This window comes from Sciurus carolinensis, chromosome 9 (genome assembly GCF_902686445.1).
Source record: "Sciurus carolinensis chromosome 9, mSciCar1.2, whole genome shotgun sequence".
NCBI classification, from domain to species: Eukaryota; Metazoa; Chordata; class Mammalia; order Rodentia; family Sciuridae; genus Sciurus; species Sciurus carolinensis.
In genome coordinates, this window is record NC_062221.1 from 130,271,383 (window position 1) to 130,298,258 (window position 26,876).

A 26,876-nucleotide genomic window follows, 5' to 3' on the forward strand; every position below is an offset into this window, starting at 1 on the left:
TATCATGAAATCAAAACTTTTATTAATGCCAAAAAACACTGATATAAATAAATGAACAGATACAAACACTTTACTGGGTACTAGGAATTGAGTCCAGAGGCACTTTACCACTGAACTACATCCCAGTACTTTTTATTTTTTATTATAAAACATGATCTCACTAAGTTGCTGAGGCTGGTTTTGAACTTGCAAACCTCCTCCTTCTACCTTCCAAGCTGCTGGGATTATAGGCATGTACTACTGCACCCGGCACATTACCTACTTTGATATGAAAATACTAGGGGATTGGGGATTTGCAACTATCTGGGTAAACTGATTGCCAGCCTTACATTAAGTCTGGTAATAAAAGGCAGTCATAAAATTCTCATATCCCTCTTTGAACAAAGGAAACTTATTTTGAGTTATGTGCTTTAAAAACAACAATAGATATCACAACTCACATTTTGGGCTTTTTTGATACTGTCATCTCCATATTCTGAATTCTGAAAAGCCATGAGAATGTATCTATTTAATAAACCATCTATTGATAACTCCTGAAGAGTTTTATTTGAGAAAATGCCATACCACTGAAGAAAATTTCCTAATAGCTAGAAAGAAGGGGAAAAAAAGAAGCAATGTTAAGCAATTAAATTAGGAATAAAGTAAATTAGTTACACAATAAAATGCCACATGAAATACATAGGATAATGCCTTGCCAAAGTACAGCACTTTTCAGTGTCCAGCTATTTCCTAGAATAGTGGAAGGTTTGAATTTTAATTAGCTAAAATTTATATAGCCACATGTAGCTAGTGGCTACCATATTAGTCAGCACACATAACATTTTTCATCACTGCCTAAAGTACTACTGAGCAATGCTGTTTCTTAGGAAAGTGTCCTCTATTCAAAATTATGCCTCAGATAGTCCTATGAACTCTCAGAAGACAGGACGTTCTTGTCATTATCATAAAATGGAGGCCCTTTTCCATTCCACCAAAAGACTTTTTGGCTTATCAATAAATGGTAACACTACCCAACCAAATGCTCAGGTGAAAAACCTGAATGCCATTCTTGGTCTCTTCTTCAACTTATTTGACTCTACCTCCAACCAATCTGTCATTTCTCTAGTTCCGGCTGCCACCCTCATAGTCTAAGCTACCATCATCTCTTTCTGCAGCCTGCAGTTACTCCAGTAAAAACAGGAGGATGAGCTCCATAAAGTACCCTTTCTCAAACAGGGTTCTGTGAGAGAAATAAGTGATGAGTGACTCTCCTAGTTCCATTCCAGCTGCATAATAAAGAATTCATTATTTACAAGGGAGGCCTTGGGGCATTAGGTATTAATTCAGAACACCAGGTGAAAAGAGCTACTGGCCTGAGCTAGAGTCCCAATTCTACCGTTACCAATGAAACAACTTTGGGCAGGTTATTCTGTGCCCATCTGCAGAGTGAGAATAACAGCATCTACTGTGGAGCCACTCTAAGGATTCAACGAGATAATGTTTAAAAAATACAAGTTCTCATTTTCACTACTACTACCCATGACCTCCACACAGCAGGAAAACATAATCTTAAAAATGGCAATGTGTTCATGACCCTGCTCTGTTAAAAACCTCCCATGACCCACATAAAAAAAAAAAAAAAAAAAATATATATATATATATATATATATATATATATATATATATATATATATAGTTGCCTACTTTTCAACAAAGGTACAAAAGCAATTCAGTGGAAAAGGATAGTCTTTTTAACAAAGGGTGGCTGAAACAAAAGAACCTTAATCCAGGCCTCATGCCCATCATAAAAGTTAACTCAAAACAGATTATAGGGCTAAATATAAAACCTAAAACTATGAAACTTCTAAAAAAAGAGATAGAAGAAAAACTTTGCAACCTTATGTTAAGAGAAAGATTTTACAAATATGACATAAAGCATAATCCATAATAGAAAATTGATAAACTGGACTTCATCAAAATTAAGAACTTCTACACACAGAATACTATTAAAAGAATGAAAACACAAATCACACACACACTAAAAAACTCTGCAAATCATTACTTGAGGCCTGGGGTTGTGGTGCAGTGGTAGAGCACTTGTGTATTATTAGCATGTGTGAGGCACTGGGTTCAATCCTCAGCACCATGTAAAAATAAATAAAATAAAGGTCTTGTGTCCATCTTCCACTTAAAAAATATTTTTTCAAAAAATCATTATTTGACAAAAGGACTTCTCTCCAGAATACGGAAAGGACTTTAAGCATAGTAAGAAAATAACAGCCCAATTTGAAAACAGTGAACTACTGATAACACATAATGTAGCTGAATCTCAAATACACTGTTATATGAAAGAGGCAGACTCAAAAGGCTCCCTGCTATATTATAATTCTACGGATTAAAAACATTCTTGAAAATAAAACCATAGACATAAATATACGGGGGAAGTGGCCAGGAGAGGTTAGGGTGAGCTTCACTACAGAAGGGAATGGGAAATTTCTCAGAATGCTGAAAGCATTACACATTTTTCATTTTGGTAGTGATAACACAACTACATTCACTAAAAACTCACTTACTATATACTAAAGAGTAAATGTTTATAAATTATACTTTTTAAAATTAGTTGTTGAAGAACCTTTTTTTACTTTAATAATTATTTGTGGTGCTAAGGATGGAACCCAATGCCTCACACGTGCTAGGCAAGCACTCTACCACTGAGCCACAACCCCAGTCCTGTAAATTATACTTTAAAAGAAAAAGAAAAAGAAAAAGAATCTGGTGGCTTTCTATAACTTTTACCCATCCATCTTGCACATGATTTACTAGAGTCTGTCATCAAGACTCCCTAATACCTCTCTAACTTAGCCATATGTATTTTCAGTCTCTGTAGGGTAGCTTGTTCTCCTTCATCTCACAGTTAAGTTCCATTTATTCCTCTGGTGCACAACCTCGGAGTGAAAGATGATCTCCTGCAACTAGCTAGTCAAGGTCTTGATGCATGTTATAGCTCCCATTACTACCTTGAATTTCCCCTTTAAAACTCATCACACCTGTGATTACCTGCTATCTGTCAACTGTGCTGGACTGTGAACTCCACAAAAGATCCACTTCTATCTCATTCAGTGCTAAATCCCTAAAACTCAGAAGAGACCCTGTACTCTATCTGCTGAATACATTAGTTATGGTTTATTTAGTTAGGTGGTTTGTTGGTAGCTTGGGCCTCAATGTGAAACTCAGAATTCATTTTCTCCTATGGAAATATCAAACTTTATTAACTTTGGGAATGAAAGTAGTTGGTAAAATGGAGCTTCTGTATTTATAAGTAGCTCTACCCCTATAGAGCTAATCAAAAATGAAAATATTCTCAAAATATAATATGAAGTCAAACAAAATCTCAGTATATTTAAGATAGCCTATGAATACATACCTTAACTGAAGACCAAAACTGTCGTTGAAAAAACAAATAAGGCCCAGAATTTTTATTTTCTAAGACACTAGGAAAGAGAAAATACACCATGATCAAATATTTTATATATAAGTGCCTCCAAATGATCCCTATAAACAAATATTTCTATAAGTAAAAGTTTAACAACAGAATTAAGTAGGGGGCTGAGGTATGTTCAGTGGTAGGATGCTTACCTAGCATTTTATTGAGGTGCTGGGTTCCATACCCAGCACCTCAATAAAAAAAAAATAATTTTTCAAACACTTACATTCTGGAAAATACTATGTTTACGGGTCAATGAAAATTTATTTCTGAGGCTGAGTGAGAACAAAGAGCATTAACTGTTTTATGGCACTTAAGGGAATAACTTTCTCTCTGAGTTTATACTATGTAGGTTAAGTTTATATTTCAAGTTATTTTTAGTCTTCTAGAATTTTAGAAGCCTTCTGTGAAAGAGAATGGAGAATATTACTCTTCATGTTCTTAATGGTCACTTACTTTTTTGGATATAAGGGCATGAATACATCATCATCTAAAGTTCTTCTCATTCTCAACAAAAGTGCCTTTAGGTATACCTAAAGAGTTAAAAGTAGATCACATGCTTCAATAAGAGCTATGATAATAAAAATAAGCCATATTCCAAACCATATAATTGTGTACTGAATTTTGAGTGAACCATTTTCTTAAATTTTTTATTTTCCTCACTGAAGGCCCTAACTCATTAATATTTACAACTCTCTATTAAGTGACCCCCTCAACAATTACCAAGAAATAAAGTCATTTAGAGATCTTTCAATCCCCTAGTCTACTACATGACACATACTTTGCTTCTTTTCAAAATGAGGTCAGTAAAAAGTAAACAATGATAAAGAACACCTTTTTCACATTTAGCCAAGAACGTCCATGAAGGGACAACAGCATTTTAAGTTTGGAAGTAGTTATCTAGTTGTTTTATACGCCGTTTAAATGTTTTAACAAGTAAACCATCAATTGTTAACCATTTTAGAAGTTTTTCATCTTTCTTTCTCTCCCAAGACATAGTTCTTAAAGGTACATTGATTAGCTAGATTAGGAGTAGAGATGTGGTGGTAAGAAATAATATGAGAAGTATCTAGATTAACATCTTTCTTCCACATAGATTTTTTAAATTGAAAACCAGTATCTCCAATTTTATGTATTTTATGCTTTAAAGGTTCATGATGTCCAAGTAGGAAAATACAATTTTTAGATGATTTAGAATAACCATTCATTGTCAACTCTTGTTCATTTTCAAAAGGAAGGGGGGAAAAAGTCTCTTAAAGATAGTAAATTACCTGGGTATTTTTATTTTCTGCATTCACTACTGAAGGATATCCATTTATTAATTTTAGTGTAATTCCAACCATTCTTGAAGTCTGTGTTGTAGAAAAAGGATCCCACATATTTTCAGCTATCACTATTAAGAAAAAAATAGGGATATGTTGAAATACAAAAGTAAACTGCAGTTTCTTTAAATCTGATGTTAAGCAGTTCCATAATAAATGTAAATCCTGATTTATTCCTTCTCTATAAAACAAGCTTCAATGTTCTTTGTTCAATTAACTGCAGGAATGCTGAGCATACAGGAATGTGCAGAGGTGATACATTCTTATTTATGCTACTCAGTGAAAATAAAGATGGGGGGAAGATTTTTGTATTCCAAAGGATGTCTCAGTATGAAGAATTTCTAACTGAACTTAAATTCATTATTCTTCTTTTAATTTTTGTACCAGGAACTATACCCAGGGGCACTTAACCACTGAGCCACATCCCCAGCCCTTTTTCTGTATTTTTTTTAGAGACAGGGTCTCCCCAAGTTGCTCATGGCCTCGCTGAGTTGCAGAGGCTGGCTTTGAACTCATCATCTTCCTGCCTAAGCCTCCCCAGCTGCTGGGATTGCAGGTATGTGCCATCACACTCAGCTATTTAAAGTTCATTTTTAATACTTAAAATAGGGGTTCCTAAACCCCTAATCTTTTTGAGAAATTGATGAAAGCACTGAAATTGCCCCCCAGATAAGCTCACACATTCATAAATCCCAAACTATGTATTCAGTTTGACTTCAGGCTGTCTTAGGGTCACTAAAACTCACCTACAAATCAATTACTGTCCCCAATTCTAGGCACACACCAACATGGTCTTCAAGTCTCAAGTTAAGAGTTCCCTACCATCTAGTCATCTCTGGGCCTATTGTTAACTAGATTTGGGAAGCCCAATGGTCTGAAATTCAGAAGACAGGAGATTTACCTGTTAGTTTAGGAAGAATCACCTTTTCCACAATGGTAGGTAGTAGTGCAACATCTACATCATCTTTTTCTTGCTCTCGTTCTTCACAACCATAAAACAGCAAAGACTCAAACCAGAGCATATTCTCAAAGTCACGACATTTTGCCTAAACCGTTAAAAAGATACCCAAACAGTTAAAATAGTGACTGCTTCCATTTCAAGCCAGAAGTAAGAGAAACTAGATTTAGCCTTTGGTTATAATCAGTAAAAACTGGACAAAATATATGAAACATGTATTTCCAAATGATGGAACAGAGGGAGCAAGGATTATGATCCACTAAAGGGACTCAAATGTTAAGTGAGATGCTGTCTCAGGACACTAGAATGGGATGGGGATTCCATGCAGAGCACAGTAGACTTGCCAAGTTGAGACAGCAGTGGAAATTCTGGGAAGCTGAGATTGTTGAAGTTGTAGGGCAAAGGAAGAAGCTATGTAGTAAAAGACCTCCAAATACACACAGATTTGAGCCTCCGCTAAATACCAGGACAAACACACACACAGGGGACACTCCACAAGGCCTGACAGAGCTTGTGAGTTAAATGGTTCCAGAGCTCATTTATTTCAGTTGTTTCCAGGGCTACACTCACAGCTCCCTTGTCCTTATAATTTCCATATTCAACCCAGTCAACATCAGTCACAGAGATACACCCCAATTACTGTAACTTCCAAAACCCTATCATAAACATCACTAGTCTCAAATAGCCAGTTCTAGTCTCTTCTCTTACATAGAGGCCAAAAGGCCCTATTGGTTCTATTTCCCACACTTAATTTGTCTCACCCTCTCAATTTCCACTGCCACTGACTTAATTCAAGACCTTTCCCACCTATCCCATTATGCTTTCCCATTAGGTTAAATTCTGCTAGGATAAAAGGACTAAGTTCTCACTATTCACATACATATACAAGAGTTACTACATATAATTTTAGTTGAGCAAGAATTTATATGTAAATCAAAAAATGGAAAGGATAAAACTTCAAAATATCATAAGATTATTCCCAGATACAGTCTATATTAATTAGTCATAGTCCATGCCCTATCTCCTCTGAAAAACATGTTGCTTAAGCATATATCTCTATTTTGAAACTAAAATGACAGAGGAATCACATTACATTGCTTTCCAACAGTGATGGAAGTCGCTCACCTCAAGAGGAGTCCAAGTGAGAAGCTGCAGTCTGATGAGGGGGTTGAACAACTTTGGCAAACAAAGGCCAATGTAAGCATCCTTGTAGGACATGTAGTATTTTGAACGCCAGGCTTCAAACTGTGATTTAATGCAGTCAATTGAATAGAAACTCTCAAGGACATCTTCAAAAACCTTGCTGGATTCTTTTGAAATGCGATCTAAAACAACACAAAACCCCACAGAGAATCATAATTTAGTGTAAAGTAGAAAAAAAAGTCAGTCCACTATTTTCACTGAAGCTTGAATATCAATAAGAGGCTCATTAATAAAGGATTAATTTATTAATTGCAATTTAGAACAAAGGATAAACAGAAGTTTAGGTTTACTTTATCTTTCAGGAACTCCAATGCACAACCAGTTCTTGTTTTTGAAAGTTTCCAATGTGTACAACTTTTTTTCAATATATGCAATTTTCTATTACAGAAACTTAGTTAAGTAATGCCACTCCCGACATGGTTCAAATTTCAGCAATCATGTTATATTAACTATAATTGCTTAAAATACAAATTTTGCTGCTGCTAGTTTTTCAGTCCACAAAATGCTATGTAAATTAGTTATGCATCATGATCAGTGACCAATCATGTTCCTTTTTCAAGTCTATTGGTAGCTGAGCCTGGTGGCACGTGCCTGCAATCCCAGGTACTCCGGAGTCTGAGGAAGGAGTACAGCTAAGTTGAAGACCAACCTTGACAACTTAACTTAGCAAGATCCTGTCTCAAAATTTAAAAAATGGGCTGGGGATATATAGCTCAGCAGCGCAGTATCTCTGGGTTCAGTACCTAGCAACGTGCGTACATTCTATTGGTGATTACAATAATTTGACACAGTCAAGTTTCAGAAGAATAGATGCTAGGATTTTTAAGTGAAAAGTTACTTTGGAATAGACAGTTGTGTGATGCCCTAGATGATTTAGGAAATCTTTTTAATGGAGAGATCAATCTTAAGACCCCTTAAAGTGAGACAATCTAGCATTTGTCGTGTGAAATTATATAAGAAACAGCATCCTCTATGAAGTATTTTTGTAAAAAAAAAAAAAAAAAAAAAAAAAAAGTTTAACCAGACTCTAATCAAGCATTCAGACCCTGAATTCCAATTTACAAGAAAAGTAAAAAGTAATGAATAGAAGAACAAGTTAAACAATACCACAACAGACAGATAAATGCAGAATTGAGGAGGTTTTCTATAGGTGGCCTAGTCTCTTTAAAAAGTTAACGTCTTTAAACAAATAAACAAGCAAGAGTGAGTATTAATAGATACTCATTTGCTCTAGATCAAAAGCTATAACAACCAAATGTGAAACATGAATCTTGGGAGGATCCTGATTTTGAAAACAAGCAAAACATCAAAAACATAAGAGTTCAAAAAAATTTTTTTCCTGAGATACCACTGAGAAAAATTGATATGGTCATTATATTAAGAAATATTAGTTTTCTTAGTAGTGTTAATGGTACTGTGATTACACACAGTGCTTTTATGAAACACTCCGCCTGTTTTTAGGGGTGAAGTGTCATAATATCTACTATAATTTACTTTCAAATAGTTTAACACCATGCACACACAGATAAAGTGAACTTGGTGAAAAGTAGGCACTGTTCAAACTGGGTGACAAGCACAAGGGTGATCATTGCTATTTCTCAAAATTTCTACACATTCAGAAATATTCACTTCATGAAGTAAGTAAGAGGAAATAAGCTTCTGTTATGGCTAGCAGATAACACAATTTCAAATAACTTCAGCCAACGGTGGGAAAGGTATATTTGGGGACCCTTTGGGAATGCCTGGCACCTAATCAGTCCTCTTGATAGAAATTATTCATGACTCCCCCAAACAGAAAGCTCCTTCAGACCAAGTGCCCCAATGTCCTGCTATACTTTTCCAGATTAGATAGGCTGCAGCACAGCTATACCAAGGTTGAACATTTTTTGGTCACTTAATATTCTCTTAAGAGTAATATCAGATATGCTCTTCAAGTCCTAAATACACCTGAATTTTCTGAGAATTCAGCATGATATTAGTTATACAATTTAATATAGAGGCCACAAAAATTTCAACAATTTCCTGGTAAAAACCACAGCCAAGTAAAAACCAAATTGACAAGTCCTACTTCCAAATAAAAGTCTTACCTTTTTCCAGATTGAAATTAGTAATGTCTGTGGAAGTTTCCTCATCATCACTAGAAAGGCCTTCAAGGTGATCTGCCATCTTCCCCGTTTGTTCTCTGGCTTGTCTACGACGAGTCCTACAGACCAACATGAAGTTAGATAAAAGAGATTCCTCCCTTCCAAACAAAGCCACAGTAAGCATCTTTAGAATTACCTCCTAGCCTCTCGCTCTGCAATCCGACGTTTGGCATGCTCTTGATACAGTGCCCGATCACGCCCAAAGGAATCAAGGTTTGGTGCCATCAGTGCTTTATCTGTAAAACAACAATAGTTAAAATTAAAGGCCTTCCTTCAACAATACTGAGGAAAGAGTTTGTACAGAATAAGCCATTATGACAGACTGCTTGCTAATCTCAACAGCAGGATTCTGCAATAACGGTAAACTGGATAGGATTTTAGTTTAGAACATATCTCAGTATTATTCTGGGTTCCCATGAAAAGAAGTAGAAAAATTAAAGAATCAATTTCTCATTAAGAGTTCAACAACCCTAACCAAATGCAACTGGGTTTATTCACTATTTTGATGTTTAAGTAACAGGACTAGTTTATGCTATTATGATGACCAAACAAAAAAATCTAAATTACCCGTGCAAAGGGGAAAATAAAAGATTATATTTTTAAGAAAGAATTTAGGCATCATATATCAAATGGCATGAAATGACAGCAAAGAAACAGGTAGAAAGACCTAAGAAAACATTGTTGTTGCCAAGAGTTTAATGATTTATTCTATTTTACTCTAATTTTGCTTTGTAGGAATTTATTCTTAGACAAAGGCAACACTGAAGACTAAAAGTCCTATCTATCTGAGTAGGGTCAGTTTATACCTTCTCAAGCAGTACTCTTCCACAACAGACTTTACTTCTCTCTCCCTACTTCCTTCTATTTTCCATCTCTCATTTTGCAAACTTTCTAGGGCAATTTTCTAACTTTGGTTTCTAACTCTCTTAAATGTATATTTTATTTACCATACTTTTAGTTTCTAAGAAGGGACTTCTTATTTTTACAAAACCATTCTTCTACAGCATCCTATACTTTTGTTAAGATACCTTTTATTATGTCCCTGAAATTATCAATTAAGTGTTAAACTTTTCTTTTGCCACCAACACTGTTTCTGCAATCCCTCTGGTCCCATGTTGATGTTAGTCTTTCTGGTGATAAATAACAGTCTGTTCACATATACAGGGCATGAATGAAAGTTCTGTGTGCACAATGTGGGAGCTGTCTAGAAGTGCCATCTCCATCAGATCACTGGTAGGGTGCCAACTATTTTGTTGGGCTCCCCAAATGTTAATGCTCCAATGTCTTTCTCTGGACCCATTCTATTTTGCCAAAAAAGACTCCTTGGCTCTCTTTCCTACAGTGGAAAGGTTGGGGAAAACATCTATCTGCTATACTTCACTCACTTCTACATTTTACCCCCATACTATGAAGACACTCTGGAAAAATACAGGATCCTAATAGGAAGGAATAAACCTAAGCTAAGGGATTGGGGATGAGAGGACCAGAACACATGTAAGATGAATGAAATCCATTCAAGGCTTGTGCATATTTTTCCCCACATATCAAGAGATGTCACTACAACTGGCAACAGGAAAAACAAAACTGAAAATTAGTTTTCCACTTCAGTGTATCCTATTTTAGATCTTACTATTTTTAAAAGCTGACATTTTTTAACTGAATTCTTCATTTGTATTTTAAAATAACTGATATAAGGAAGAAGGTGTGTTCCAGAGTTCACTAGTTAATAATGTCAGTTTAGATTACTAAAGTAATGGCCTCCTTCACTTCTGTAAGAACTGTTTACACGTAATCACACGTTGCAGATAAATGCTTATGAACAGATGAAATTTCAATCTATGCTTTGCTTCTTAAAAGAAAAAAAATCAGAAAATGAACTGATTCAGTGTCCCATGTAATTTTCCTCAATCTTTGTCAATTAATGTGTATTCCCACTAGGATAGTATTTTTCATTTTCCCATTATTTAAATTCTTTCCAACTTTCCATCTAAATTAACATACATCATTCAACTCCTACTTCAAATTCCATTGTAAGTAAATAGCTGCTTATTATGAAAAGCAGATTATAGATGGGAGGGAAGATTTAATAAGATATATAGCTCACACAAACCATTTAACTTGAAAGGAAATTATTTTCTCCTTCCAAATCATGTTTACCTGTAATCTTCCCCAGAAATCTGGTTCTGTATGGATCAAAAAGTGATCTGGGAAGGATGCATTAGTCATTTAGGTGCCCAGTGTCAAGTCAATTTAAACTTTTGTGGCAAAAATGGGTCAAAGCCATTTATAAAGCTCACAGATGAGTCTGTCTCAGCTCTGAGGGCCACATTACCATGTTTTTAAGACTCTCCAAAACCCATGTGACACACAGGAGGACTCTTTCCCAGAATACCCTGTATGGCAAAGCACTGGCTCTAAGAACAACATGAAGACTCTTTGCATCTGAATTACCTGGAATGGTTGTTTAACATGCAGATTTCTGGACTTGGAAGACCTAGTAACAATCTCTAGGGACAGGACCAGGAAATCTGCATTTAAATGAGTATCTCAGGTAATTTGATACATACTTTCATTTGATACTGTGGACACTGGGAACAAAGTGGTGACAAACAAGCCATGAAGAACCCACATTAGGAAAATTCCTATTACATCAATATGGAAGTCAGTGGGAAAAATGAAATCGAAAAGCTTTTTAAAACATGATTAAAGAATCTCAGCTATACTATTTAAAAAGAGATTTCCAGGGCTGAGATTGCAGCTCAGTGGTGGAGTGCTTGCCTAGCACATGTGAGGCACTGGGTTTGATCCTCAGCACCACATACAAAACTAATAATATAATTATTTTAAAAATCCACTTTAAAAAAAAAAAAGAGATTTCCAATTAAATTCGGTTTTTCAAAATTCAAGTCACAAGGAAAGGAATATAAATTCATTAATTTCTACATTTTAGACTAAATTTCAAGAATTGTAGGAAACCCAGTATGTGAAGTGGAAGGAAATATTTAAAAAGAAAATACAAAAAACCCACAAAAATTTGCTTTATCCAAAGGGCTGATGAAGCTCAAAACTCCTTTAATCTCCCTCCCGCTTACCATGAAACTCCCCAGTCCCTAAACTGAAAATCATTTACTATGAACAAAAACAGCATTTTTATCAGTGTTATGGACAGAATGAAAACAAAAAAATAAAAGGCCAGATAGTGATTAAGATAAAATACTGATAATACACTTTCTATACTCTTAGGGGAAATGAAAAAATATGTCCAAAGAACAGTAAGACTGACAGTGTATTAGTGCATGTTCTTGACCTTCTTTGTGAGGCCATGTTTTCTTAAACACAATTCAAGTACATGCTCTTATAATTCTGCCTGACACAAGAACAAGAAAACTTCTTTAAAAAAAACTAAAAAGAAAAAAAGAAAGAGAGAAAGAAAAGAAAAAGAAAGGAAAAAAGCTCCTCCATCTCTAATTTTCAATTAGGCTGCACTAAGTAAACAAGGTTGTTTAATGAAAAATAAAAACCTTCAAGATGGACTGACTTGAATGGCTTGAAAACTCCGAAGATTCATCTTTAATATCATCTTGTCGTCTTTGGACAAGGCGGGAAGCTCGCTGTTTGTACAGCTGATGTATTGCTGATTCAAGTTCATTAATCAGTGGCACCTGTAAAAATACAACACACTCCGTAACACCAAACTCCTCAGCTGCTTACTTATTTGAGGGTTCCATACTATTTCCGGATTTCTGAAAAAGTACCCTCTCTATGGACAAAATAATCATGAATCCCCAACAGGACATGAATAGCAATTCAACTTTGCAATGCTTATGAAACATCACTTCTTCTTTAAATCCATGTAAGTGCAATAATGTCCAGTGCCTAGTTATTGGAGCAAAAGTTTGGTTAAGAAATTCAACAATTCTATATTAACAGAGAGAGCAAGTAAAGAAATGTCAAAAGTTTTAGTGCTTATCTTTAGAGAATACTGAGTACTTAGAAGCCTTGTTAATGTCCATTTTTAATTTTTTAGGATCTGCACCACAATTTTTGAAGATTAAAGTAAACCATCTTCAATGTGCAATGCCAAAATACTCACAATGGCTCTATGAGTATATAAGAACAAGAGTCTGCTGCTAACTGCCCAATACTGGACACTTAAATTGCTCTGTCACTCATTATATACTAAGTACCTATAGTACTTAATTGTACTATGAAATTTTATTACACATTTCACATGTAACTGACTGATTAATAGGGCAAAATTTCTAGCTATCACTAATCTCTCTGAAATCAATACATATCAAACAGAAAATTCTCTTCCTTTCCAGTGTTTAAATCTTCCCATATTTGTAATAAAATTCTTCACATAAACTGTCAACTTACAAAGTCAATAAAAATTTTTCCACACTAATATTCATAGCTAATTCATTTACCTGATTCATATAGAATACAAAAGCTTATAGAATTTAAGACCTAAGAGTCCAAAAAAGCCCCAGAAAGCTTTCTCCTTTATAAATACTTTATACTTTAACCAAATGCTATGAAACTTTCACAAATCACTAACAACCACTACACATACCTGAGGAAACCAGAAATTCTAGTTTCCTGATGGTTAGTGCAAATGTTAAATATACTACTTAGAGTTTGGGAACTCTGGCACCAAGTGTTATAGCAGCTTCCTGAACTGAAAAGACTGCAAACGGAAAATAAAAAAAGGTAGGTGGAATACAAAGATGTCTGAAATAAAAGCAATTGTATATATTTGTATGATTCCATTGCAAAAGTGGCAAATATTCACACAAAGGTCAAGTTAATGGGAGTTATTTTGTTCTTTAATATGCCACACCATGGGCAACAATGTCCCCAAATCTGTAATGATTATCCTTGACTGCTGAGTCCAAAGACTCATTAAAATTTGTTATAATCTGACATTTTTCTTTTTCTTAAGCAATTACTGCCAAATCATTGTCACTTACACTTCTCCACCTCCCACCCACCCACGCTCCTTTTTTTTAATCACACAGGACTAAAGACAAATGTATCTAAGATACATTCTTTTAGTCCTGGACATTAACATTTCTCTACTGTAAGAGTTATACAACCAAGCTGGCAATATGAAGAATCTATCAACTTATAATTAAGATTTTGATCATGTAATTTTTCTCTTTAGGTACTTAAAATGCCCTTTAACAAAGACTAAAGAAAAACTTGGAGAACTAAAACCTGAAAACTCATTTTTAGCTCTCACTCAAGTTTTTTAACAATATGAACTGATCTCAAGAGTCTGCACCATGACAATTTCTTTACCCTCTCCAAACTCAAAATAATCATTATTATTTTAGGATCAAATTGAAGGCAAAGAACATGAGAAGAAAGATAAATATAGGGAAAGAAAACAATCGGAAGTTAAAATGACTTACAAATAATTTAAAAATCTAGGTCCAAAAATCACTTGAAAGATTAAGAGAAAAAAAATAAAGGAATGTTTATCTTTTATGGTCTTACCCTTAAAGAATATCTTTAAAATATAACAACTAAACTGAATAGTCAAACCTATCCAATTGTCCCTAAACAGTTTTTAAAAATTTTTAACCCCAATATTTTCAGGATGACAATTTTGATATTATCAGCTCATCAACACATTCTTAATACAAATGAATGCATAAAAGATATCAGAATAAAATACTCATCTTTAAAATAACAAGTATCTACCCCTTTTAATTAAAATGTAGTCACTGTATACATTTTAGGTTCCATTTCCAATTCTGACTCTAGTCCCTGCTCAGCACAGTGGAGCTCATGCTTCTTCCCCACCTCCAAGCAAATGGTCCGCCACAAAGGACATCATTACTCAGATTGTTATTACTTCTCCGGAAAACAAGAAGGGGATGTGGTTTACAGAAAAACATGATATATCCTATAGAGAAGACACAGTGAATGCTAACCATGCTGGATCTGACCACAAGCTTACTGAAACCATTAAGCCCCATCACAAAGACAGTGTTTTTCTGCTAGCCTTTGGTTTGATGGTACTGAAGCAATCAATAAAGACAAAAGTAAAACACTCATTTTATCATACTTTATGATTACAGATTCTATGCTAATCCTAGTCAATGAAAAAGGGGAATGTGCCTTTCAATCCAAAGTTTAAAGACAGAGTATTTAAGGACCATCACTTCAATTTTTTTGAACAATAAGGTGATAAAGTTCAAAATATTTATAAGCCAATGTGTCAAACAGTACATTTATCTTAAAGAAAAATTAATTAGGATGTTAGTTGAGAAATTAGCTGTGTGAGCTATTTTTAAAAACAGTTAATAGGATGTAAAAAGTTGTGTCAACTATCATACTGAAAAAAAAAAAAAAAAAGAAAAAGAAAAACTTGGAATAAATGAGACCTTAAAAGAAATTATGCCCAATGAATGATTTCTGAAATGAATGATAGGATTTTTAGATCAAAACTAGTAATAGCAATGGCAACCAAGTACCTAGAGTTAAAAAAATAAAAAAATAATAACTATTTGTAGGAGTATTTTAAAAATTAGTTTAAACCCGAACCATAAAATGAAAATTCCACCAGAGAAGTCCCTTCTATTCTATTCAGCACTGGTCAATAATCTACCATTATACTGAGACAAGACTTGCCAAAGTCTTATTTAAATGTGCTCTGAGGTACTCTCTTTTTTTCTGTTTTTAACAATGGCACTATATTACCCTCAAGAGATAATGCCACTAATGAAGTGAAGAAAATGAAGCATGACTTTTCATCACTTCTAAAGTTGAATTCAGAGGATATTTCCTGAGAATTAAAGAATGTTCTATATACATAAGGCCGTCTAGACCTCCCTACTTTGCCTTATTCAAAAAGATTAATATTTTTGCATTCTTACCTTTTCACTGAAACACTCAAGCAAGTCTTGGACATACCCTCGCATTTCTTGCAAAAATTTATACCGTTCACCAATACCCCCAGAAGACCCTTCTAATCTTTCAATAGCCCTGGTAGAATCCACTCGGCTTTGCAGATGCTTCTCATGCTGCTGTCGATTTGTTTTGTGCAATTCTTTCATGGAGTCCAACCTTCAGAACACAAAAGGATAAATATAACATTTACATCCAAAAGTTTATGCTGTCAGGACTCTTGCAATATTATTATAATGCATTTAGATCCATTATTAGAACATAAAAATACTTGGAATGGGATCTTTTCATCTGTACTGCTCTTTCTTTCAAAAAATGGTATAGACTTCATATAAAGTTATTTGGTGGGCTAACCAAAATTTCACTGTTTTGCTTTTCCCCCCATATCTTGACTACACTTTTTCAGAGTCCAAGAGGTGCAAACTCAGAACTTTCTTCAAAAAGATCATGGAGTGGCAATTTTTTTTTATAACTTTTCGAGGCTTCCACAGAAGTAATCCAAGAAGGTAGCAGAACAAAGTATGAAGTCATCTTCTGTTAGGCTTTTGAAGATGGGCCAGTGAATCTTCTTTGCTGATATTCTGCATCTGCTACCCCAGACTACATGTTGCCTGAGGGAACAGAAAGCTAGAGGACAGGTCTTTAAGAAGTTGATCTGCCCTACCTGTCTTTAAGCTGTTTCTTTACCAAATCAATAGTAACGGGAGTCATCTCATTACTGGGAGTTTTGAAAGGGGCTGAATTATCTGTTTTTTGAGATTTGGCATCTGATGATCCATAGGCCGTGTAACTATAAGGAATGCCATAGGATGAACCATAAGGCATTGTCTGGTAAGTGTTCTGGTAGTACATATTCACTTCAGTGGGTTGACTCGCTTGAACCTAGAAAAGAAATGGGATATATATGAAAACTAAGAGTTAAACATTAAAAATAATAAAATGTCTTGAAAATTTAAAGAGAAAAACAACAACAAATATTATGCCCATTTACCAAACAGCATGCAATTAAAATAAATTACTACAGAATTCTTCAAAGTCAAATACAAATAGAGTTGGATGAATGTCTTATGTCTTCTTGATGGACTTGATGAATGTAATTTTTAAAAAATTAGATTATCCAAAGTTTAAAATTGGAAGAGACATTAAAGAAATAATCCAGGACTACCATTTTATCAATGGAAGAGGGTCAGGGACTTGTCCAATGGGTATTTCAGAATAAATGGGCAATCAGAAATAATAAACGAAGGCTTTTGACTCTAGTCCAAGACTTTATACTGTTTTGTTAATACCACTCAAATACATGCAAATTCTGCCTCAAAACATTATTTAAAAAAAAAAAAGTTTACATTTATGCAATTTTACCCACAATACTATTTACTTCCATAAAACAACAAATCATTGTAAGTATTTGGGGAAATGTCTTTCACCTAACTGTGCATTTTCACAATCCTGGGAAATCTATCTTCTTCAAAGTAATTTTTTTGGGCTAATTTTTTAATTTGTTCTAATTAGTTGTACATGACAGTAGAATGCATTTATACATTTTAATAGATCATACACAAATGGAAATAATTTTTTTGAAGTCAGAGAAAATAAGGCATACAGGAAAATTTGGTACGCATCAAAATCACCTAGAGGGCTTGTTAAACAGGGATTGCTGGGCATGACCCTCGGTTTCAAACTCTTTAAGATTTGGGTTTCTAGGTTATGCTGATGGACTAGTTGAAAAAACACTTTGAGAAACACTGAACTAAGAAACTAGAAATTCATCATTCTGACTGTAAAAAACAAGATGTAATTTAACAGTTTCTTCTAAAGACCTGTTCAATACATATAACAAATGTGATTTTCTTGATTATGCTACCTGAATCAATGACAAAAATTCAATATGTATTACGTTCACTTTAACAAAATAGAAAAAAGGTCTTTTTTTCTTAACTATTTTTTAATTTTTGAGGTTTAATTCTTCTTACCTGAGGGATATTAATTCCTTTTCTTATCTGCTCTTGTTCCCATCGGCTGAGTTCTTCGTCTTGCTCTCCAGTTACTAAAGCATCATCGTCACTCCCCTCAATACCTGCAACCATGAGCAACAAAGGAAATTAAGCAATACCCAAAAAGTGGAATGGGGGGCGATGCAGTCCGGTTTCACAAGAATTGAGCACTACTGTTAATAACTCAGACTTAGTATTTAAAGTAATGGTTAAAATCTTAGGTTTCTTAATCTCTGCAAGCTTGACATCAATTCTACAAAGGGAAGAACAAAAATCCACTGCCTCTTAAGAACATTGAGAGAATTATATAAATTAATGTATGTAAAGGGTTTAGCACAAAGCATTCAACGCCAGTAATTATAATCACATTATAGTTTTCAAAAAATTTTAATAAGTTGTTTGTACCCAAGCAAGAACAGTTCTCTAAAATAAAAGTTAAATAAATGTAAATAATTTTTATTTGATTATAAGTTTAAATTGCATTTAATAACAGTGCAATGAACTTTCCATCCAATTAAATCAAGTTACCTATTTCCTCGGCAATTTTTTGTCTTTGTGACTTTTCTTTCACAGAAAACACTATACGGCGTTTCTCATCATCATCTTCGTCATCGCTGGCATCGTTTTCATCCTCTCTAACAAGGCGGCCTTTACCAGGTTCACTATCATGAGGAGTGAAATCTCCTAATTCCCGAGCCATTTGACGCTTTTTCCTTGCAGCATGTATAAAAGCTGCATCTGGTATTTCTCCTGAAAACAAATGCTAAGAATTATAAAATATGGCAGTGCTAGGGTAATGAAATCTGTATTTTCTTATGAAGAATAAGGTAATTGAAGAGACCTGTGTCACAGCAATGTTTTAATACTAGCTGCTGGCACCCCCTTCCCAAACTATGCAATCGAATTCATTTATTTTTATTTAAGTTTAAATGGAAACTAAAAGTCAGTAAGGAAGCAGCAGTATATATGGAAAAGAGTGAGATGAGGGAAAACCACCAAAGTAATTTCATCTGTATTTTTCTTTTTCATTTTTAAGAGAAGTAATAAAACTACATCATTAAACTAGAAAATTGATAAAAAAAAATGATACCCATAATCTCATGACCCTAAAAATACTGATTCATAATACATTTCTCTTATAGTTTTTTAGTTTGCATGTAAGCATACTAAATGTATAACTTTGTACCTGTTTTTCATATTAAACCATAAAAAACTTTTCTCCCTACTGTTGTTCTACATAAACATAATTTTTAATGGCTTAGCAATATTGTCTGAACAGATAAAGTATAATCAACTATACACTCAAAATAACCTTTTGCCTATGTTAAGAATTAATAGCTTACTACTGGTCTAATTGTTATTTTTCTAAATTTTGCTCATTGTAAATAATGTTGAAATAAAAACACCTCCTAGATAAATTTTTAGATAGGAAATAACAAGATAACAGATAAGAAACATTTAAAATTCATTCATACCGCCAAATAGCTTCCCAAAAGGACGACAGCAGATAGCTACTAGCCACCAGAGATACAAGTACACAATTTATCACAAGTTCCCCGGCCCAGGATAGGCTTTTTTTTTTTTTAACATATTGGTTCCTTTTTTCTTTTTTTTTAGTTTTTATTCCACTTTATTCATTTATTTTTATTCAGCATTCTTTAAATTTTATAAACATTAATAAGAGGTGGCTGGTACCTCTTCACAACTGAAATTTGGCTACAAACCATTCATTTATTCCAAAGCTGATTAGCCAGTGTATATATTTGCAAACTACTTCCCATAGAAAACAAAAAATAAAGACAATATGGACATAAAACTAACAGCAATTTTGATTTTTATAGCAGATCTTGAAAGAATTAAAGTGTTAATCAGAAAAAAAATACTTTAGGACCATTTACCCCTCTATTTGAAGCACAATTGCTTTACTAATAAAATTGCCTATCTGAGAAAAAACTTGGTGTGGAATACAGTGGCGCATATCTGTAAACCTAGCAGCTCGGGAGGTTGAGACAGGATCACAAATTCAAAGTTAGCCTCAGCAAAGTGAGGCACTAAGTCAACTCAGTAAGACATTGTCTCTAAACCAAAATACAAAATAGGGCTGGGGATATGGCTCAGAGGTCAAGTGGCCGTGCGTTCAATCCCCAGTACCAAAAAAAAAAAAAAAAAAGAAAAGAAAAGAAAATACACTTGGGAAAACTGGGAAACTTCTAGTTCTCTCAGTTTCTGTATTTGCAAATGTATACACCCTGGCTTAAGAGTTGTAATAATAAGAAAGACTAATTTCCTTCCTTAATAACTATTTTTAAAGATGACCCATTCTTGAGAACTTAGTTTAGTTCTGAGAATTATTTTCAAATACATACCTGGACGGAGAACATTCAAAGAAGATAAAGCATTTGAGAATGTTCCACCAGCCTTTGGCTTTTCCTCCTCCTTCTCACTCTCCATGTCCATTTCATCTTCACCATGCTCACTGATAATAACTCCATCTTCAGGATTGGTGTCTTTGACATGCCCTATTTTGTCCAGAGGTTGTTCATCTAAATTTTTGAAGTAATTAAAATATAATTCATAAATTAAGGAGGAACATTTTATTCAATTGTAGGCTTAATGCTAAAACGTGGATTATTTCAATTGTTTATTAAAAACTCAAAACTGCTACATGAATATAAAATAGCCCAACAGGCATACTTAGGTGAAAATAATATAGAGCATACAGGGATTCTTTAAGACTTTAGCTAATTTTAGTCAAATTTTCAACAATTTAATCAAACTGTCTTCCTCTGAACTCCAAAGGTAACTGCTCATACTTCTTTTAAGCATTATTTCATTTTGTATGGCAACATTCCACTAAACTCTACACCACTTTGAGGCAACTTTCTGTTAAAAAACAAAAAAAGGAAATTTTTTTCTTTCAGACCAGATAGGTCTCTTTGAAACTTGTTACCTATCATCAGGGAGGTGAGATTCCCCCAATAGTCACATTTACACCGTGCTAGCCTGACCCCACTTCCATGACTCAATGTTTTAAGAATGAGCTCTGACTGAAAACAGAGGCAAGTGATTCTCTTTCTGGGAATCTGGAATTAGGACAAAGAGAAGTTAGAAATGAGGTAGTTTTAACAACCATAATATGTGAGGGAGCTGTGGAGTGGCCACATTCTATTGGATGAGAAGAGAAGAGGGCTCTCTGCTTCTCGATTTCAGTCCATTCATGGGCCTGTCTCAAGACTGCTTTTCTTCCACTGGGGTCAAACAGACATCACTACAGCTTTAATATAAACTGTCCTGGGTTTACATTACTTATGACTAACTAATCCTATTATGCTTTCCATTCCAAGCAAAATCAAGAAAATCAAAGCGTTTTTACCTTGAAGCACAGAACCTGGCAATGTTCACAATGGGCACAATGAATATAATGTAAGAGTAAAGCAAAAGTTTATTCTAAATCAGAAAAATGCTTTTTTTTTTTTTTTTTTTTTTTGCGGTGCTGGGGATCGAACCCAGGGCCCTGTATGCAAGCACTTTACCAACTGAGCTATACCCCCAGCCCCAGAAAAATGCTTTCTGTTGTTTCCCTAGCATGGTCCCCTCCTAAAAATGCTTCTCCCTTCTTCACAAGCCACATTCTAGTCCCTTAATTTAAGAGTACTAGAGATAAAGGACTTCTCCTTTTAACTTCCATTTACCACCTATTTCATTAGCCATAGACTTCCTTCTTAATGTATTCTGAAGCTATGAGACTTTAAAATTCACTTTATCAGATGTACAGTTAGGTAGAGTAAAAAAAAAAAATTACCCATTTCCTTCTGCTCTGAACTCACACTGAATCAATGGCTTTCCGCAGACTGAAAATAAAACTGCAAAAAGTCTACTTAATCAGATATGCTTGGACAATGAATAATTTCAGCAGTATTTATAAGATTCAATGTTTCACTGAGTTCAAAGTTACTTGCTTATAACTGAGCAAATATAAGGGTGAGAACTGGATGTTTTTGTTAGTGGTCTTGTGACCCATCCAGACATCCAACTTTGTTCAAGGTTCTACTGGCGCTTTGGTTTCATTTACTACTACTACTTCAGGACACTTGCTCTCACAATTAACTATCTGCTTCACCTTAAACTTAGTCAGGCTTTCTTTCCTCTTCTACGTGATTTCATTGGTTCCTCTAGCTATTGTCCTCTACTTCTCTCTGCTCTCTTCCACTTTCTCAATAACTTTCAGAGTCAGTCCTAGCAAACAAATGGCCCTTGATTTCTTCCATTCTAAGCTAATCCGACATCTGCAGCCACAGGTAATTCTGATAGTAAGGTTGAGTCATTTAGGAAAAGGTGTTCCTTCTTTTTGTGGCACAAAACCTGGCTAGTGGCCAGACACATTCCTCGAGAAAAAACTTAGCTATCCTGTCAATAGCCCTTTGCCTTGAGCCCTTTGGGCCTCACTTTCCTGACCTTTTTTATACAACCGACAAATATCTTCAAGCTTTCATTCCTTTTCTTCTTTGCCTTACTTTGGTACATCTTCCCCATAATACATATGCTTATTATAGGACAGTAGTCTTTGGTCCTCAGTAACTTTTCCTTTATACTGTCTCCCTATCAATTCCATTCACTTTTAATTATCACCTCAAATAAGCACTATATCTAAATCTACAACTTCAGCTGTTCACTAGTCATTTCCATTCAAATTCAAGTTAAAGAGTAAACATTATTTTAGGAATATCACAAAAATGGGGGTTGAATCAATATTGTTCATCTTGAAGTTAATTCATCTTGCTTATGTAAGGAAGACCAGAGGTAGAAAAAGTCTGATTAACAAAAGGGCTTCTAGAACCACTATTTCAGCAGTATTAATGATAACCTATAATACAAAGGCTCCTCCTTTGGGGGAAGATATTAGTTGATATTTGGTGAGTAGACTATTAGAACTATGTGAGGGTGGAAGGCAGGCAGAAGTCACAGAAACCTCATAAACCTCATACTCACCTCAATTTCTAACCCAAGTGTGAATGGCAACCACAGCAATGGGCCTTTTTTAGTTGCCACTTGCCAGGATCTTTCTTATACTATTTCATTTTACACATTTGTTTCTCAAGAGGTATGGGGAAAATGAGGCAGTTTCCTGGACTCTAAAGTAATCAATTCCCCTAAAAATACTACTCCAACTACCTGCCCTTTTCTATATAAAATTCATAATTATTCTCAACCACCCTGGTACAAAAATCTCAAATTTGACTATTTCTTTTAAATTTAGTATCAAAAGCATGTATAATGTCTATCAATTCTCCTTTGGAATGTTTCTCAAATAATTCTTTCTTTCCATTTCTTTTACCATACTAATAGCAAATATTTTTAATCTATCCACTGTCTTCCATTGAGTCACCTTGACGTTTTTAAACTCATTATTAATAGATCAAAGCTGTTCTTTGAGTTGAAACTGCTTCAGACCTCTAATCTCTAACCATGCCAATCCATGCTGCATGTTAATACCAGGTTAAGGTTTTAAAAGGCATTTATCACATCACCATCTTGGTGTGCCAAGGAACCCAGCAATTCTAAACACCTTACTGCATAGTGAATATCCTTCACAATCTGTCAATAATGTATCTTCCACATTATGCATCTTAACTACTTCCTTTACCAATCTCCTGCTTTTGCCAGTCAGATATACTTGCTCTTTTCTAAACAGTTTTAGTCATTTTAATTCTTGATATCCCCAAATATTCCCTCTTCTATTTTTTGGAATTCTAATTATCAAAGATACAGCTTCATGCCCCACTTTTCTATGAAGCAGTCCTCCCTCCTCTTGGGGGGGGGGGGGAGCGTAGTTAGCCTCTGACCACTCATTGGGACATTTTGCTAAACATGGAGTCTTGTTTACATGATGTTGTCTCCACAACTAGATTGTATATTTGAGTGAGAACAGCACACTTATCCATAAGAACCTGTAAAATAATAATTCTACAAAATAAAGAGATTTCTATAAAGCATTTATACAAGAATAACTCAGATCAAACATGTTATAAAGAATCTACTTTCCTAAAGACAAAATAATGGCTTAAAAAATGCTTAAAGTTAGGGGTAGGAGGTGTAACTCAGTGATGCTACCACACATGAGGTCCAAGCTTCCATCTCTAATCATGATGGGGAGGGGAGATTAAACTTAGGTTTTGAGAGGAACAAAAAAGATATCATCTGTACTATGTACCTGCCTCATACTGAGGAGTCTTCACGCATGTTTCAGAGAAGACTGTTAAGGGATGTATTATCAACATTAACCTTACTGTATTCCTAAATATTCTCTAAGAATTAAACCCAGTGTGGAAATAGCACCAAAAATGTTAACAACTTGTCTCCATAAAATACCAGTAGAGGAATTTCTACAGTACTCCTCTAAACAGGAATGAACCTGTGTCCACACACAAGTAAGAAAACTGGAAGATTTAGTTATTGCAAGAGAAACATTCCAGTAGCAACAATTTATCTTTCTTAAAAATGCATTTACAAAAGCAACTGGGTGAGAAGTAAACAACAGAACTGCTTTGCTATTCAAAGTGGACACTTGAGAATGACAGTGAAAGGAATGAATTCATAACATGTCACAAATCACAGAGAAAGAGATGTCCATTTGTCACTTCAAAAGAATCCTATTAGTTGGTACTTACTGTCTGCTGATGAGTTGAGTTCTGTCTTAATCTTGGATTTTTCAAGATCTTCTTTATATTCTTTCTTGAGCAATTTTACTATCTTTTTGCTGTAACTTGATTTCTTCACTTTGAAAACTTCTTCATTTTCTTAAAAAAGAAATTAAATAAGGTCTATACCAAGCACTTTTCCTTCTTTCCCATGATTATATGTGCTTTTTAAATTCTTCCAAGTGTATACTCCCAAATAATCAGTAATTTTAAATTACTTCAGATATCTATCACAGACTCTCAAAAACTGAGGTCAACTTCATAAATTCAATGACATCCTGAGACTTTTGAGGCATAACACAAGTAACTTCACAAAAATGTACTTATTACTACTTTCCTTAAATCAACTACTTCAGGAGGAAAAAAAAAAAAAATCACTCAGAAAGTCCCTAAAATAATCTTCAAACCATTAAGGAATCTGAAACAATATATCCAAAATCAAAAGGTGCTATCAAGTCTGAGTAACTCCACATCCATCACAAACTGACAGTTGAAGACTAAGCTAAAAGCAAACTACTTTGCAAAAATAAGTTTTAGTGATGAAACTACCCTCTTCAATTTGAAATTTTAGGTCAAGTGCAAAGCTACCAAATAGTCTACCATCAAAGACAAAAACTGACCTGTACTCCTCTCAAAGTAACAGAAAAGAACAGATAAATTGCCTGCCTAACTATAAACATGAAAGCATTTTGAATCAAGATGTAAGATTTCCAAAACTCTTAATTTCATTTTTCATGACACAGACTTAAGTTATAAACACTCAACTGGCTGGGAAGTTAACAAAAAAAAAAAAAAAATTAAGGCTCATTTAGGTTCAGAAATCTAAATCCACTGCAGCCTGATTTCTCACAGGAGACTGGAGGAAGCAACTGCATGTTTTCCTGTTACACTGTCTCTTCACTGTTCCAAAATCCAAGGCGAAAGCAGATGTCTGCTACTTAGAACCAGAGATGTGACTCCGGACTTCTGCTCCCAGACCTACTACTGCTTCTCAAAACCCAGCCTTCCAGTTCAAAGATGCCTGGGAGCAGGGCACCGGCGGGGCGCGGGCTCAGCGGCCTGCAGAGGGCTCAGAGAGCGTGCCAAAAGCAATCTTTTGAGGGACTCAAATCAAGTTCTCTGACACCCAAGAGAGAGACACGGGACGGGGAGCACTGATTTCCACTTCAAAGACTCGGATGACGGATCAGAGTTCCTTCCCCGAGAGGAGGAGACGCACGGGAGAACGAGGAGTAGAGAAAAGGCTGGTGGGAACGCGTCCCCCGCCTGAGCACAAGGCCGGAGGCGGGGAAAGACTCGCGGGCGGCCGGGAGGGAAGGGGCTGTTCTGGGGTGCGGGAGCTCGGCGTCGCGGGAAGGCGCGCCACGGGGCGGGAGTCTGGGGTCGGATTGCAGGGGTCTGGGTGCCCAAGGCGCGGCGGTTACCTTCCTCCTCGTCCTGGAAGCTGAGCAGGCTGGCCCGGGGCACCTCTTTGTTCTCGCGAGGCCTCTTGCGCGGCTTCAGCCCGTTGCCGGGCTCCGCGCCGCCGGGGAAGCCGCCCCCCACCTCAGCCCCGAGGCCCGGGTTCAGCGCGGAGGGCGGCGGCGGCCCCGGGCCCAGCAGCGACTCCCCGCCGGGGGCCCTGTCCCCGCCGCCAGGGCCCGGTTCTTCGCCAGTGGCCGGCGGCGGCAGCAACGGCGGCGGCTCCTGCTCCTCATCGCGCTCCCGCTCCTCCTCCTCGGAATCGTTCCTCTTGCGCACGTTCACCCGCCGGGCCTTTCGGAACATCCCTGCGGTCCGCACGGCGGTCACACACCGGCTCCCACACTGCGGCCCAGACAGCGCGGAGCTCGCCACGGCGCACGCGCGCTCTCCGGAGCTCTAGCCGGGTCGTGTCTTCCCTCTCGCTACCGCACACCACCGAGTGCGCATGCGCTTTAGCTCCCACGATCCTTCAATACTTAGAGAAAGAGCGCCTCGCGCCTGTCGTGAGAACGTCAGCTTCTGCACCGCCCTCTTCCGGCGTGGAGGACTATTGGCACGGAACTCTGGGACTCCAGTGCTGTTCGACAGGTCACAAAGAGGATCATAGAGAGGGGAGTAAAGAGTAGACTCTATCGTCTCTTGGACAATGTTGCTGCAGTGCGTCTTCCGCACTTACGCGAAGCGGTCACGTGAGGAAACCTCCCGCCAAGCG

At 35.9% G+C, this 26,876-nt stretch overlaps 1 protein-coding gene across 1 annotated transcript in view; it reads right to left on the reverse strand.

The window, feature by feature from the left end:
- Positions 1-26,602, reverse strand: part of Paxbp1 (PAX3 and PAX7 binding protein 1) — a 32,431-nt gene extending 5,829 nt beyond the window's left edge. The window contains exons 1-16 of the mRNA XM_047564191.1: positions 26,125-26,602; positions 24,671-24,799; positions 20,369-20,545; positions 18,531-18,752; positions 17,982-18,085; positions 16,673-16,890; positions 15,978-16,167; positions 12,629-12,752; positions 9,227-9,326; positions 9,034-9,149; positions 6,869-7,068; positions 5,687-5,831; positions 4,735-4,856; positions 3,920-3,996; positions 3,404-3,470; positions 441-587 (exon numbers count right to left, since the gene is read on the reverse strand). Of these exons, the coding sequence (XP_047420147.1) occupies positions 441-587; positions 3,404-3,470; positions 3,920-3,996; positions 4,735-4,856; positions 5,687-5,831; positions 6,869-7,068; positions 9,034-9,149; positions 9,227-9,326; positions 12,629-12,752; positions 15,978-16,167; positions 16,673-16,890; positions 17,982-18,085; positions 18,531-18,752; positions 20,369-20,545; positions 24,671-24,799; positions 26,125-26,467 (2,481 nt within the window). The 5' untranslated portion in view covers positions 26,468-26,602. The remainder of the gene's footprint in view (positions 1-440; positions 588-3,403; positions 3,471-3,919; positions 3,997-4,734; positions 4,857-5,686; positions 5,832-6,868; positions 7,069-9,033; positions 9,150-9,226; positions 9,327-12,628; positions 12,753-15,977; positions 16,168-16,672; positions 16,891-17,981; positions 18,086-18,530; positions 18,753-20,368; positions 20,546-24,670; positions 24,800-26,124) is intronic.
- Between the last annotated feature and the right edge of the window lie 274 nt (positions 26,603-26,876).